The 16824-nt window shown below is 36.6% G+C and overlaps 2 protein-coding genes across 5 annotated transcripts; one reads left to right on the plus strand and one right to left on the minus strand.

Moving 5' to 3' along the window:
• The first annotated feature begins 878 nt into the window (after nt 1-878).
• Nucleotides 879-5340, plus strand: LOC120087751 (LRR/ubiquitin-like domain protein). Its single transcript, XM_039044638.2, has 10 exons — nt 879-1430; nt 1514-1608; nt 1930-2091; nt 2176-2286; nt 2370-2470; nt 2594-2731; nt 2947-2995; nt 3116-3181; nt 4636-4755; nt 4970-5340. Exons 1-10 carry the CDS (start codon nt 1247-1249, stop codon nt 5078-5080), a joined length of 1137 nt encoding a protein of 378 aa, XP_038900566.1. The 5' UTR covers nt 879-1246; the 3' UTR covers nt 5081-5340.
• Nucleotides 5341-6991: 1651 nt separating this feature from the next.
• Nucleotides 6992-16631, minus strand: UBA1 (ubiquitin-activating enzyme 1). 4 transcript variants are annotated; one of them, XM_090305679.1, is made up of 7 exons: nt 16299-16631; nt 15651-16060; nt 14725-14942; nt 9672-10466; nt 8580-9448; nt 8041-8473; nt 6992-7873 (listed from the first exon to the last, which is right to left on the minus strand). In XM_090305679.1, exons 2-7 carry the CDS (start codon nt 16045-16047, stop codon nt 7277-7279), a joined length of 3309 nt encoding a protein of 1102 aa, XP_090161805.1. In that variant the 5' UTR covers nt 16048-16060; nt 16299-16631; the 3' UTR covers nt 6992-7276. The 4 variants fall into 4 exon arrangements, with proteins under 4 accessions (XP_090161805.1, XP_038902732.1, XP_038902733.1 ...); XM_039046804.2 differs by having other exon boundaries at nt 15651-16063; nt 16299-16623; XM_039046805.2 differs by having other exon boundaries at nt 15651-16036; nt 16299-16621.
• Nucleotides 16632-16824: the final 193 nt, after the last annotated feature.

The following is a 16824-nucleotide window of genomic DNA, read 5'->3' on the forward strand; positions in this document are numbered from 1 at the left end:
CGCCCGACCGATCGGACGGTGGCGGCACGCGTGTGGGACGTCCACTGAACCAACATTGGTCTATCTCCTCACTCCCTCCAAAAACATGGGTACCCTTTGGGGCCCAAACCCAAAGCTCAAGATTGGAGTACATAAGGAGGCTTCCAAAGCAAAGTTTTTCAATGTGGAAATTTCCAACCAAAGGTTGGTTCCCTTTTATTTTTAAAACTAAAACTTTCACCCAACAACTTTTAATAGGAATGATGTGTTTGGTTTAACTTTTCAAGTGTTATTGTTTAAAAAATCATTTTGAAAAAATTTTAATGTATTTGGCAACCACTCGAGATAACTTTCAAAAAAATGAATTTATGAAATAAGTTAGTTTGAAGGGAACATTTGAAATCTAGGTGTTAGATAAAGAAATTTTAGTGTTTAATGGTCAATTTCTCCCGAATTTGTATAATATATAATACAAAATACACTCATTAATCCCCTCACTCCCACCATGGTTACTCCTAGCGACAATCACTGTTGGCAACCTACTTCAATAAAACTTTTGACGAATATCAATTTTAGTGAGCACCATTGGCGACAAAACCTTTGGCAATTAACAATGACAACAACCTTCGGTGATCAACTCTGGTGACCACTTCCAGCAACTAGCTCCAACAGCCAACCCCAACAACGACCACCTCCAACGATCAACTCCAGCTTCTAACTCCGTCAACCAATTGCATTGATTATCTTCAACAATCAATTAAATCGATCGTATGCTAAAAGAAAACAAAAAAAACTTGATAAATAAAAACGTTTTAATATACAAATTTAAAAGTATTACTTCATATACAAATTTAATAAAAATACTTTGAAAGTATAACAAACTAAACAAGCTTGTATATAAAAACACTTAACAATGTAACAACAAAATAGGATTTGACTTCTTAGAGTTTAGATTTTTCAGCTCATCATTCTCTCGATTTTCTTACTCTTTTTTTAGGTCTTTTAGCTCATAGCTTCCTCTAATTTCTCTCACTTGTTTCTCGGTTTTAGGTTTTTCAGCTCATCATTCTCTCTATTTTTCCTTGTTTCTTTAGTTTCTTTCATTTCTTTGAGTTTAGATTAAAAAAATAAAATTAAATTTTTTTTTTAAAAAAAAAGTTTTAAAACGTGGAACATTTTGGCCCAATAACAATCATCTCAGCTAATCATTAATCAAGTTCTCAAGGAACATCTCAAGGCGCCTTCTCAGCCGGGGCGCGAAACAGAAATGGAAGTTGGAGCGACGGCGACTACATCTGAGGGCAATGGCAAGTCAATCTCTATCAATGTCAAGTTCACCGGAAAGTCAATACCAATTACTCTTCCCTCCGATTCCACCGTAAAGGATCTAAAATCCCTTCTTCAACCTTTAACCAATGTCCTTCCTCGTGGCCAGAAGCTCATCTTCAAAGGTTGTGGATTTGCTTCTTATGGAAGGAATTTTTCTGGGAGACGTGGATTTGGATTTTGAGAAGTTCGTGATATGTGATTTCAGGGAAAGTTTTGGCGGACGACATGACGTTGGCGGCGTCGGAGGTGGCTAGTGGAGCGAAAATGATGCTCATGGCTTCTCAGGGACTGCACCAAGGGGTACTTGGTTTTATTTTCAATCGAATTCTCATTTCATGCATCTGGATTTCAACTTTGCTTAACCTTTACTGCGATTTATCCTACTGGATGCATTTGAGGGATTTACATGTCGTATCTCACCCCTTGTCGAAGTTCATAGGGTTTATTTGTTGAAACTGCGAGAAAGTTGATTTTTTTGTTCAAACTTGTGATTCATCTTATATTCGAATTGTGGTTCAAAATTAAACGGAATGTATATTGTTATATGTTTTCATTTGGACTGGAGGATTTGAGATCGGGCATTTGGCAATTAGTTTTCACTCTTTGGATTTGATTGAATAGGATGGCCCTATCCAGCGAGAAGCGAGGACTCGTCCCAGAGAAAGGAGTATGCAAAATGCAACTAAATTGGTTGATGAAAAGCAGCGTGTCTCTGTAGATAAAAGCCGGTTTGAAAGATGGAAGGCCACTGGAGTGATAGCCTTATCTGACTGCAATTTGAAAGTATAGAGCAAACCATTGTATTTGCCCAGAACAAAACAAATTTGTGTTTGTTTCTTTCTAAATCTTCATTGGAATCTCTCGTAGGCAATTCCCAATGAAGTGTGGTCTTGTGAAACTTCAGCGAGAGTGCTTGATTTGAGCAACAACTCTATTAACCATGTTCCTTCTCAAGTTGGCTGTCTAAGTAAACTGCAGGTGAAGTTAATTCCCGTCTTCCTTTTCATCTTTGAGTGCTTTGTCTCCTTGTAAAATCTCTCCAATTTTATCATTATCTGCAGAAATTGTTACTGAATGTTAATGAGATATCTGAAGAGTTTATTAGTTGGGATGGATTTGCATTTTTGAAGCATCTAACAGTTTTGTCTCTATCCCATAATCTGTAAGTAGCTTCATTTGTTTCAAGGATCAGTTGCTATCTAACTTTTGGAATATCAGAATACAAAATGGCCAAGTAAGGTATTCGTTATTGACCAGTCCATTAACATTAGGCTGGTCGATGCAGGTTAACTACTTTGCCTTCTTCACTTGGGAGTCTGACTTCACTAAAGCAACTCCATGTGACTAATAACAAATTGACGAGTCTCCCAGATGAAATAAAATGTTTGTCCCTACTTGAAGTTTTGAAAGTCAGCAATAATAGGTAACGCCGAGCCGCATACTCGTACAAATTCCTCATCAATAAAACTTTATAATTGTGGTGTAGATAGTTCCTCAGTAGATAGATAATTTATAATTTATTTACATTTGTTTTTTTTCTTGTCGTGCAGATAGTTCAACATTTCCTAGTTTATCTAATGTGAATTAATTTGTCCCACTGTTATCTATTATTAATGCGTCTCTCCATGCATGGCTCAGGATAAGCATTGTTCCTTCAACTATTGGGGAATGTAGTTCTCTTACAGAGGTACAAGACTTAATTTTTAAAGAACCATTTTAGTCTAATAAGAAATATTGACTCCCAACATTGTCTCCCCTTCCCTTCCCCCACCCAAGTTGTATTGACATGCTTGGCTATGGTACACAGGTGGATCTGTCATCAAATCTTCTGTCAGAGTTGCCCGAGACACTAGGTTGTCTGCTCAATTTGAAGGTTCCTAAACTTCATTATCTATCAAATCATATACTTTCTTCAAATGATCCATTATTATCCAATAGTGGAAATTATGGAACGTAATACAGTATACTTAAACTGGAAGCACGCTTCTTTCATAGAAAATTCAATAGAAGTAGTAATTAATTACGAAGTTGCTCTTAGAAGATCATTCTTTGGGAGCACCTTACATGAAATTTCCTCGTCTTTTCTTTCCATTCTCTCTTTATTTGCAAACTGACAATTCATTTAAATTGAATGTATGTCTACATCCATGAAATATATAGTTGCTATTATCCTTAGACTTCTAGGTTCTGTTTTCCAGTTAATTTTAAGGTAAATCTGCTATTAGATACTGGGAAATAATCCACCTGTTTCCCAAAACTCGTTACAAGTATTGATGGAAGTAACAGATTACCATAACCTGAAGCATCCTACCTTGGTCAATATTGGTAGCATTTGTGACTCACCACCAGGAAAAATAAGAATGGAGAGAGGGGATAACTTTGATGAATACTTCTTGAAGCTGAAATGTTACTAACTTTTCTTACATTCAGCTCAATGGAAAAATTCGTACAAGCACTACCAATATCTCCAAAATCTTAGCCCTTAGGACTGAAAGAAGAAAATCTCAATGGAGTCCAGTTGCAAGCTGTCCCAAGATCCAGCTTGAGAAGTAGCCTTTCTTCTTCCTTTTCCTCCAATCTTCTTCAAGAGTTCCAATAGCTGAGAATTACCTTCGTTCGACTATAAAAGCCTGACCAGGTGAAATTATATGCCTATAAGGCTTCAATGTATTGCCAAGAAACTTGGCAACAGCGTGATACAAACAACTAGGTGTTTTGAACTAGACATAAGTTTCCATAGAGCTTTCTACCAAACTAGAAAACCTCAAATAATTCCACAGGATAACCGCATGACCTCGGCATTAGAAAAGTCATGATTTAGAATATGGCTATCATAATTCGAATTACAACTCCAAAGAAGCATCTAAATTTGTAAATCGGTGCTTTAACCATTAGCTGATGATGGTTTTTCGTATTAGTCTTTCAAACTTCCACTTCATGATGGGACATTCCGACGAGCTACATACAAATAGGAAAATAACTACTATCAAACCATCTTTGGCCTAAAACTTATATTGTTTGTTTGGGTACTTTAATCATTTAAAATTTCACCACCTCCCAAATGTAGGCTCATGTATAAATCTGACTCACGAGAGCCATCAAGTATGCACTATTAATCTAGAGAGAAGATAATATTGAATGTAACCAAATGGGTCTGATTTCATGTTAAATGAGTTATTAAACTCAAGCTTAAGCTACTAATCTTTTCAGTTATTTGTTTTACATTTTATTATAACGATTCATATGTAGTAGCTATATGAGCTGGGCATAAGATAAACAAATTTCAATAGTAGTTTCCAGTCTTAATTATTCTGTCATGCGCTGCAGGCTTTGCATCTGAGTCATAATGGCCTAAGGTCCCTACCTTCTACAATATTTAAGATGTGCATCCAACTCTCTACACTTGATCTCCACAACACAGAAATCACCATAGACCTCCTTCGACAGGTATACGCTCATGCTGCAATTAGTTCGGACAAGTTTTGCGATAGTATGTACTTGATGTCTCATTAAATGATATATTATTTTGTTTCATAGACTTGCATCATCATTTTTAAACGTTTCCTTTATGGCGGCAATCAATGAACAAAAGTAGTATTTTTCCTAGTTAGTTTGGATCATTTTATGCCTCTTTGATTAGTCTACCTACCTTTTGTGACAGTATGAAGGATGGGAAGCTTTTGATGAACGTCGACGTTTAAAGCACCAGAAACAACTGGATTTTCGAGTTATGAATCAGGCTAACTTTGATGAAGGTGCTGATAAACATTGATGCTTCATTGCAATTTTTTTTAAGTTGGAACATGTCAATTAATGCGATAGTGGCCCTACCTGAAACCAGAATTTTTCAGGTTTTAGCTCAACTACATTTGTTAGGTTATGGTGTTGGAAAATGATTATTGGCAAAATATTTGGGATAGATGATGGATCGTCAATTCTGAATTGACCTTTTTTTTCCTGCCGGATAATTTTCTCACGTGACTTGAACTATGTTTATTTTAATTTCTATGAGAAGTTTTATATTCTATAACAGATTTCGATATATAATCTTTTATTAATTTTTCCGTAAGACTATATTGTCAATTCAAAATTTGAAAAATTAATCCAAATTTGATTTTTTTTTTTTCTTTCTCTGTCACATTCTATTAATTTTATTTAGACAATTTTATCCGATTACAATTCAAATTTAGACCAACTTTGCAATCAATTTGAAGAGAGGTTTTAAAAATTAGAAGTCTATCAATGTTTTTCTTTTGTTATTTCTATAACATTTCTCCAGTTTTAACTCTAACAAATTTTCATTGTAGATATTGATGAATTAATAGAAAACATAAATTGTCTTATGAAACACTGTCATTCTAGATATTAATGAATTATTATAAAACATACATCGACATAACGCGTGTAACATGAAATTGATAATATTTTAGAGAAAAACAGAACTAAAGTTATTTTTTTAAAAAAATGAATTTTTTAGACACTTTTCCCTCTAAAAATATATTTTCACATATATTTGATTTAATTTTAAAAATAATTCATTTAAAAATATTGGAGTGCTTAATAACCACTTAAAATAACTTACTCTATAAAAGAAAATAAAAAACTATATATATATATATACACACATAAAACACAACTAAAAACGATCAACCTGCTACCTCTTATATATTTATTTTATATTTTAATTTTGTATCTTAACCGTTTTTTTAAAAAAATAAAATTGTATCTTGAACTGATTTGACATCACGAAAATGAACCTGTGACCTATTTTAATTCATTTTTGGGAAGCGTGTGTATATATATACTGCAAAACTACCCTATTTCCCTAAATATTTTAGAAAGTACCTTACATTCCTAATCTTTTTTCAGTTCCGTTTAGATCTGTTTTTCTTCTTTTTTTTTTTTTTTTTCCTTTCTGGTATCTTTTATAGTATGATATTTTTTTCAGTTATATGTGGTTGAGATTTAAGCTCCTTTTCATGTTTTATAATATTAGATTTTTTTAGTTTTATGAAGTTAAGATCTATGTTTTTTCTTACAATATTAGTTTCAAAACCTAAATATTTTTGTAAATACTTTTAAAATCAATTATATCTATCTAATGCTCTCTGTCAAAGTGTATTTTAAATAATCTTTATTACAAGAATCTAATCAAAAATGAATTTATTTGAAAAAACATTTTTTTCTCTAATAATCCACTCAAGCTCAAGAAGAAGAGGAAATAATCATAAAAACTATATTTTTTTAAAAAAGATAGGAAAACTAATTACTATGCCTATTTCCGGACAAATTTTAATACTAAAGAAATGCCAAATTCACTACTTATCTTCATAAATACTAGTGAGATATTAAACCCCTTCAACTTTTTTCGGTTTTTTTTTTTGAAAAAAACACTCAACAGTTCTAATATTTATACACAAATTTAGGCAACACTTCAAATATTTATACACATAGTTGCCATATTTATAAACCAGAAATACAAACCAACATTCCTAGTAGGCAACACTTCAAATATAAACCACAAGTTTAATACATAATTACTATATTATCCTACAAGATTTATACACATGAATTCATAAGCAACTCAACAAGAAAACAAATACTTATCTTTTTCTAACAGATTAAACTACAAAGATATCATAACTTTGATATCATGAACAGTAAGGAAACAATAGGAAAGATATTGGCAAAGAGAAACATTTTTTTTCCTTTTTATCTTTTCTTCGTGAGGAGTCAAATATCCCAAAGCCAGTGATTGGTGGAGATAACTCCAACCAACCATACGAGAAGGGTACATTTTATATTGCACAAATCATAGTTTCTTCCAAATTTATGTATGAATATATGAACTGTGTCCGGCCATTTAATCTTTTTGAATACTCATGAGCTCTAGAGTACTAAACTTTTAAAAAAGACTGTAAACAAAGTCTGACCAAGGTCGGAAGAATGATCCGGTGAAGAAGAGTACCTAACGGAAGTAAACGGACACAAGCGGGATGTCAATATCATTATCCTCATCATCCTCGCACGCCACGACAACATCCAAATGTCGACGATACGGAGGCAGCTCCACCTTTGCAACGTCTCGAGCTAAGTCAACTACCTTCTTGTCCATTCGATCTCTGTGTCGAGGGAACATACTATTGTATAGGAGACAGCTACCACATGAGATGCTATAGGCATTCAATCCTTTGTTTTTCAACCAATCAATAAGTTCTCTGAGAGTAGGGTTGTCTTTGATGATCCATCTGTCCCAGACAGTCCAGCTCATGTCGCGGTGCTTAATGACCTTGGGTGGAACTGGCTCGGCCATGGAAAACAGAGGCAGTGCAAGGTTGGCAAATGTGTTACGGTAGTCCTCCACCTTGTGGCCCCCATCAAGAACTTTGTACAGTTCGAGGCAGACAAGACCTGTTGCCATTGCGGTCGAGGTTGCAATGGCAGGGATAATCCTTCCAGCGATGAACTTGGCTTTCAACTTATCTACTTCAGGAATGCTGTAATTCCTTGCCCTCATGTTAGCAAGCCCAGCTATGAGATCCATATGGAAATTTGAATCATCATCCTGCACCATTGAAACTAAGCCAATTGAATTTCCAAAATTGATTCAAAGATCTCTAAAAACCTTTATAATCGGTCATAACTGTCTTCCTGCCTGTATTTTCTTTTTTATCTTTTTTGAAAAGATGATCATAAAAAAGAACCATATCAATAAATGGTTTAAAGAAAAACCTTCTCGAACTGGATCGGTTTCATCCTGAATCCCTCTGGTAGATTCCTGCGAGTATCATCCAATTTGTTTGCCAGGTCATGAATAACAGCAGCATCGTCAACAGATGCAGTAGAGAGACTGGTTGCCTTCTCATCAGTCACTATCTTGGCATCTTTTTTGGGCATAAAATCCGGTACTATAACTCTGTCTACTGCATCAGCCAATTTCCTGGGGTTCTTAATCCAGTCAGGAATTGAAATGGCATATGACTCTGCTCTTAGTATAGCAGCCGCCAAAACAAACTGAAGGTGACTTTGATCAGCAGTTGAAAACTGCAGTGGATGAGGAAATCTCTTTGGAGCAGACCAGAATGGGGCCCCATTACTGGTTACGGCATCTTCAGGAAAAGTGTATATCAATTGCTTTACACGGTTGGCAAAATAATCTTCGAACCTATCAAAATAATATCATCGCAGCACGAATCAATACCATTGAACAACTGAAGCATCAAAAAGATTAAAAAGAAATAAATGACAGTTGAGATTATGAAGAATAGTACTTCAAACGAGCCCATGTAATGCAGTCTTCAAATGTTTCACATCTTTCTCTATCGAGACACTCAAGAATTCGCTCCAAAGTATCCCTAGATTGAGCATCACCAGCATTCATCATTGCAGAAGTATATTCACTAGGATTGGATAGATAAGCGTTCACATCAGTCGGAGTCTTCTCAAGCAAGCCCTCAAACTCAGATCGAGCCCAAGTCAAACAGTGATCGATATTGTGCGGAAATGAATGCACGGTGCACATGGGCGCTTGTTTCTCAGGTGGGTCTCTTGATGCGCCATAGTTTTCAGTCAGGTGAGGAATGACCATTTGAGTATTGCATTTAGCACCAAGAGTACCAGATTCTAAAAGTGGTTTCTGGAAGTATAAGCACCTTTGATCAACATATAGCCTTGCATTAACGTTGTCTAGTGCATTAACTACGACACTCAAATTCTCCCAAAAACTATCATCAAAGACATTTTCAGTCTCAGGGCTAACTCGATTCTGCAAAGCTTCAATATTAAGGTGTCGGTTAATTGCAACAGCAGCAGAAGCAGCAACCGTGGATTTCGCCTGCCCAATGTTCCAATCACGGAAAAGGAATTGCCTACTAAGATTGCTTTTTTCAATTACATCATCATCAGTAATTGTCAGCTTCCCTTCGTTGCTACATGAAACTCCCATAAGTGCAAGATTCTTCAAAAACTCACAACCTAAAGCACCAGATCCCACCATAAAGACTTTCGCATTTTCCAGTTTCTTCTGTAGCTTAGACCCAAACACTGAAATCTGAGCATCATAACGGCTATTCAAGGGTCTAAAATCACTGGCATCCAATGATTCCGTGGGAAGTGACTCCACTGAGTCGAAATAGAAGAACTACATATTAGAGAAAAAAACGTGTAAGAAATAGTAATCAAATGACAATCCCGGCATGCAGGGAAGTTAAAACAAGATCAGTTACAATTACTTTCACTGGTCCCAATGGATTATAATCTATTTCATGTAAGTAGAGCGATGCAAACTTGTATATGTGTACTTAACTTCTTAGACGAAAAGGACTGGAACATTTCAACACATAGGTCATTAGGCATCTACTGACCTGAACAAGTGGATGAAATTTTCCAGAGCATGCTTTGAGAACCTCTTGAGCTACAATACCACCAAACATGGCTGCCATGGGATTCAGTACTGCCTTGGCACCAAATGCAAAATGTCTCAAAAGCTTAGGATTAATATCTTCAACTCGCCCATCTCCTAGAGTCTCGTTAATGTTACTGGCAACAGAGATCAGCTTCTGAGCATCCTCCTCAGAACCAGCAACTGGTAGGCGACCCAACTCAGTCACAAATTTATCCAATGCCAAGAACGCCAAGTGTATGAGAGGAGGACGGTCAAACTTGGAGAAATCACTCAGGAGAAAATCACCAGGATCATTAATTGCTTCTCTTAGTGGCTTGAAGTTCAACACCTTGGGCTGTTTCACCTGTGTGACAATCCCACCTTTCTCATAGCTACCAAAGTTTGTAGTATCCTCCTCGAGAGTAAATGAATAGGCCCTGCAATTTTTAATCCTTCTCGGCTTCCCATCATTCAACTCCGTCATACCATGAACTTCAGAGAACACCACAAGATCTCCATCTTGAAATTCAAGTCTCTCATCATCAACACAGGAAACGAGTGCAGGATTGTCATTGCTGATGGATGCAATTATTCCAGTGTGTGGATCCTCTCCATACACATCGTAAACAGTGAACTCAGGCCCAAAGTCACAAAACACTGAACCGAAGAGCCCTCTAACTTCAGACTTGATAAATGAAATAGGAGGCTGGTGGTTATGGCAAAAGTCATTGAATTCCATAGCCTTATCAAGGCCAGTATCAGTGAAGACAACAACCTGCATCCACAGGACATGGAAGGTTAAATCATGTGTGTGGCACTCATATACAAGAAAAATAAGCACACGTTCGTTGATGTTGAAGATGTACAGCCTGTAACTGAAACCAGCTATTTGTTAAGAGCGCAAGGAAATTTCACTAGTTAGTGACTAGTGAGGCCGGGAGATTGAGAGATTACCCAACCTTAAGTCTTAGTAAATCAAAAACCTTTTTATGGCTGACAACTGATCGAGTAAAAAAATCTACTTTTTGAGAGGTATTTTAGTGTGAAGCAAGGAGCATGCTGTCCAGAGAGACATGGGAGCAGATGAAGGCATCTCTTCAGTTCAGCTATTCCATATACCAACTCATAGGAGATGAGTCGAGTGCAAAGGAAGTAACTGGAAAATGTTACACTTTGAAAATAAAAACTATGGGTCTATAATACTTCCCTAAATTGGCAGATGTCATGATCCTTCCTATGAATTTGCAATCAATTAAAAATTCGACAAAATCTTTTGTGGTGTTTTCATGTCCTAAAAGTCGAGACTACATTTTTCATTTGAAATTTCAATACTTTTAGATCACAAGCAAAAGTTTATGAGCTGTTTTTACTGATATTTGCTTTCATAGAGAAAACTGAAAGGAATTAAGGGCAAACAAACAAATAGAAAGCTCGAACAAGAGGAGTCCACCAGCAAACTTCAAGAAAATGACTTAGATCCAAAATAAGAAAAACAAATATCATAATTACCAAAATGTCTGGTGACTAAGGCCCAAAAAGAGGCATTAAACCTAGTCACCTCCCAAAGCACTCTAAAAATTCTATTATTCTTCCCCAACCAAATACTCCATACAATAACAAAAAGAAAAAGAGGAAAAACAAAAGAAAAACAACTAGCTTCCCACAAGGTTTTACCCTTCCTTAAACGAGGGGTTTAAAGACACACATTCCCACCACAAACAACCACCCTACCCCAAGCACCACACATGTCAAATGAGGTTTTCCAACTATCCTAAAGAAACAGAGAAAATTGGCAATCCCAAAACAAATTATCAAGCTCTCCTCAAGCCTCCAGCAAAAGAATATACTATTGCAGAAACAAAATGAAGGAAGAATAGTTTGTCATCGAAAGTTAGAAATTAGGTTTACAACAAAACCTAGCGATCAATCACTAACCCAATTTGAATACCTCCAAAAGATAAACCACAACAGAAAACTGTAGTGACAGCAAGTGATTGAGTTCACTAGTTCCTAATATAAATTTACTAAATCTACAAATTTGAATCCAGCACTTGCTTTAGTCTCAACTTGTGGTGATATAAGTTCCCATTGTAGAATTAAGAATTCTCTCAACAAGGTCTACTCTGATATGAATTAGGGTGCAACAAAAGGTATTCAAAAGATGGCATCAGAAGCCTCAAGCTCATCCCTTTGGACATGATCCAAGGTGTTCACTCTCATGTACACGACTTGTCACACAAAAACCTTAACCTTCTTTAGAATTCTAACTTGCCAGAGAGCAAAAAGTTGAGACAGGTGGGGAGGGAGAATGCACTGACAAAAAGTGAAAGACAAATGGCACAAGAACCCTCTAGATGTATCAGGAGACCACAAACAAACATCCCTTCTTCAAAGGCACATTTGGAGATCTCACGGAATGGAGAGAAGACCCAAAACATAGAGGCCGTCCAAAGACAATTGGAAGTGAGGAAGAAGAACCAAGGACAGCATCAACGAGGCCACCAAATGGAACCTTATGTTTCAAAGACAATAATTGTAGGATATTTCTCTTTTTTTTTTGGAAGATATAATATAATTGCAAGATAACACAACGATTTCTCCCCACCCAACATTCCTCCCAAAAAAGTAAGTCTTTGAGCCCATCCCCAATAGAACAATGCATAAACTGAGAAAAAGAGGAGAAATCCCCTAAGAAAAAGCTTTCCAGAAGCTTAGGTAAGACCCACCAGAAATCAACATCCTCACACCACTTGTCGAGAGGTGTTGGCTATCACAATAACCCTTAGCTCCAGTGTATTAAAATTCAGGTAGAAACACCACAACCACTTACCTACAAAAGCCACATTATGTCACCTCAAGCTCCCAATGGCTAAACCTCCTAGATCCACCAGTTTCAAAACCATCTCCCACCACTCGACCAGGTGATACCTTCCACCCCGTCAACCCCCTTCCCAAAAGAATTTCTCACCACTTTCTCAACGGGGTTAACGAGATCAGAATCCTAAAAATCAACAAGAAATAATTAGGGATTCATCTCAACACATAATGGATGAGTGTACATCTTCCTCTTTTAGAGAGAGAGGAAAAAAACTAAACTAACTAAACTTACAAGGCAAACAATTTCTTTTGAACTTCAACCAAGATGACAAGGTGGTTCCAAAAATCCAAACTCCTCCCAAGGTACTGCTAAAAGGGAACTGGCTCACCTCACAACCAACCAAAGAGGCCCAAGATACTAAGGAGGACAGCAATTTAGATCTCGCAGAGAGCTCTTGCCTCTATTCATCTCAAGCCCAAAAATCACTTCAAAACAAGACAAAAACCTTTTAATATTATTTAACAAAAGCTTAAGCCTAAAAATTGCTTCAAAACAAGACGAAATCTATTAAGATTAGCAAAGAAACTTTCTTCCCCCTTATAGAAGAAAAGAGTGTCATCAAAAAATTGAAGGTGGATCAAATGAACTAGCTCCTTCCCACCTTGAACCCCTTGATCACACCCTTCCATGAACTTCCCGAGACTAGCCTACTGAAGAACATCCACCCTACATTTTTAGTTTGGAATTCATTCAATTCAAATTTTTTGACAAGAAACAGTATGTTTTTTAATTTCGATACATTTAGACCAAGAAGAGAAATTTCAGCTTCTGAAGTTTATATATTGCATCCCAAGTCCCCAACTCTAACAGGGTGGGGGGGTGGATTCACAAAAGAAATTGACTTAAAGAGGTAAGAAGTTAAATTGGAATTTGGCTGAAAATTGTCATTCGTTGGGTTAGTTTCCTTTCCTGGATATTTTTATGAAATTGAGAGATCCCATATAATTAATCAAGAACATCCAGTAACCGATCTCAGTTGACATAGTAAGCATCTAAATTATCAATGCTACTACCAAGGAAACTATTCTAACTCTCTAACCGAATAAAGACGGCAGATAAATTAGCTTAACGGGCCCCCACAAAATCATGGTAAAAGTTCCTTCAAACATATTCAAGACCACGTAGCCCACTACCATTTTGGATACTCCTCTAGCTCACAAACTGCTCCCAAAGTCGTCTATTACCAATAAGAAATTTGCCACATTCCTCAAATATTGGAACCATAATAGTAAAGACCTTTTTTAAAAAACTTTTGCAAGAACTACAACAGCAACCTACCACCGTTTTCTTTCAACTAGTAATAAAAGTTCACGCAATGCCTCATGATGCGTCTGATTATATGATGGGCAAAATTACCAATCATGGCCTCTTTAAAGAAAACTTCAAATGCCAATAGACTTCCTGACAGCACTTTGGAAAACATAAAACCCTAAAAGAGTTAAAAGTGATCCTGCAGAGTTCTCTAATCGAGGCTCCAACACTTGTAAAAAAAAATACATCCAAAATTCAAATTCTAACCAAATTGGTATAACAGTGGCAAGAAAACAAAAGTCTCTCTTGTTGCATTGCAAAGTGTGGTGGATGATTTAAAATCAAATTGAACTTAGAAATCAAGAGGCAGTTCAGAAATATGAGGTGTCAATCACCTTTTCAGATGGCAGCTGGAGATGATCTGACATGAATCTTGTGCTCAGTATGCAAAAATATAGAAATATTCTACTATGTTTAAAACATAAAAATAATACACGATACTAGAATCTAAGACACAAGCAGACAACTATAAACAAATAAAATTAAGAGTAAACAAGTATAGGAAGTTCCGCGGAATGCTCAAACTAGATGACCATAACTTCTAGAGTTCTTTTCAAATGTCCAGACGATAATAGAGAAATACGAGCATTTGGAAGTGAAATGTAGGGCTTGTTCATTAAACTTCCTATTTTTCATATAAACATTTCAATTGGAGTGCTTTAGTTTCTACACAAGACCAAAAATAAACAGCACCAAATTTACAATCTAGGCTTCTAATTCCAGTGGATACAATTTTTTGGAACACGTCCTTTGCCAGTTATTATCACATGTAGCTCCATATCATCAAATGAATCAATGCACTCCTTAGAGAAATGAGTAGAAAATATGCAAAGCGAAAGCATACCTCAAAATCAGAAAGTTGTTCCTTCACCAATTTAGTCGTCAAGGTATGGACAATAACAGAATTGTTGAGATCTTGCAACTTCTGAGCAGAGGCAAGTGCTCTGTTTTTACCAATATCACTCTCTGAGAATACAAAATTACTAGACAGATCCCATAACTCCACTACACCTTCGTCATGCAACGTCACAGACTTCACCCCAGCAAGAATAACATTCTTTGCTGCAGAAACAGGGGCAATAAAATAAGACATCATTAAAACATAAAACTTAAAAACCAAACATTACGAACCAAAAGCAGGTAAACATGCATAAAAAGAAATGCCCACACAAATGAAACCCAAAATCACGAGAGTAGACAAAAACTGAAAACACAATCAGCTCTAATGTGAAAAGATCTAGTATTTACCAGTGCCCAAATGCCCAAACCATGGTTCTATAGATATTGTCAGAAGTTGCGATGGTCCAAAGAATTAAAAATAAATAAATAACATGTCTATATACGTCTGCATCATGAATATAAGTTGTTAAACTATCCTTTTTCATAAAGAGCATGCATGTGTTTATGGAAAGAGAGAGTGTAAGGACAAGGCAAACCACTTAATCATAAGCTAGTTGAAGAAAAGTGATCACTAAATCAAACCAAGTTTCAAGATTTTCCACACCTAGAGAATAAAAGACCAAACGAATTCGCTTCAAGGTTAAAAAAAAAAAAAAGGAGGTAAGATATGAATACGTATCAAGAAATCAGAAAGCCATAAAACTGAACCGTCTTAAATTCTAAACCATGAAGGTCAACCGTGAGATGCTCGTTACTTATCAAGAAACATCTGGCAGAAACAAAAAGACACATGCACCAGATAGCAAACAACCACAGGAGCTGAACAGTCTAGGCAGACAGTAAGAGAGCTCCGTAAGTAAGGGTACTTACCAATCTCAGCGCCAAGACCTTGCATCCCAGAAATGAGGACATTAGAAGCAAAAAGCTTCCGCATAGTTTCGCGTCCATACACAGCAAGTTGTCTGCTGTGCAGATCCTCATCAATATCCGGCGGGTTAGAATTACCCGAGGCCATGATCAACGATGCAGCGTCGTTCACGATATCGTTAGCAGTGGTAGCAACGGTGGCAGCGGTGGCAACAGCAGCAACGTTACTGTTAGAATTGGAATTGGAATCGGAATCGATCCGTTGCTTCTTGATCAAAGACGCACCCACGTTCTGAACGCTGTTGTTGTTGTTGTTGTTATTGACGATGCTAGTACTACCGTTATCAGTTTCTCCTTCTACAACCACACCTTCTTCACCAGCTCTCTTCCTGGGAAGCATAAAGTGCAGTAGGCTGCTGAAAACCCCAAAAGACCTCAGAATCATGAACGAAACAAACAATACAACAAAACCCAGAAATAATTCATTCATATCATATCGAAAAACCCCTCGAAACACTAAAAGAACACCGATCGGGAGAAGACCCATAAACCCTAACCAAGGTAGCATGATCTAGGAAGTGGGAATACAGATTCGAAAGTTAAAACAAAAGAGAGAGAGTAATTAAGAGAAAAAGGGAGAAGGAAACGTACCGATTAGGACCGTAAAGGAAGATGAAGGAAGGAATCTGATGAAGGTTAAAGAAAACAAGGAGAAATGTGGTGGAATCGAAAGGTTTCTTGGAGAGGAAAAATGGGAAATGGAAATGGAAATGGAAATGGAAGAAGAGTAAGAAGAAAAGGGTTGGTTCATATATGGAAGGGAAGAAGAAGGGTAAATATGGTTTTTTGTAGTGACATGGTTTAGGGTTTGGAAGAATTGAGGGACAGATGCCTGTTTATTCCATCTCTCTTCTCCCTTTGCTTCGCTTTGAGAGAGAAAAAGCTCAGTGACACAGAGAGAGAGAGAAAGGGCAATGCTTGGGTACGGTAAGGCATACGATAAATTTGGCTACATCTTAATCAGTGGGGCCCTTTCTTGACCTTTTATGTTGTTGTATTTGTATTGACCGCTGAATATCAAGGCCTCTCCTTCAATTCACGGGTTTTCATGCCGCCTTTATTTCTCTTTGGTTGAAAATTTATCACTAAAAATACTTCTTTTTTTTCTTTTTGATTA

This window comes from Benincasa hispida, chromosome 10, assembly GCF_027475165.1.
Source record: "Benincasa hispida cultivar pf3 chromosome 10, pf3_genome.v1.1, whole genome shotgun sequence".
Lineage (NCBI taxonomy): Eukaryota > Viridiplantae > Streptophyta > Magnoliopsida > Cucurbitales > Cucurbitaceae > Benincasa > Benincasa hispida.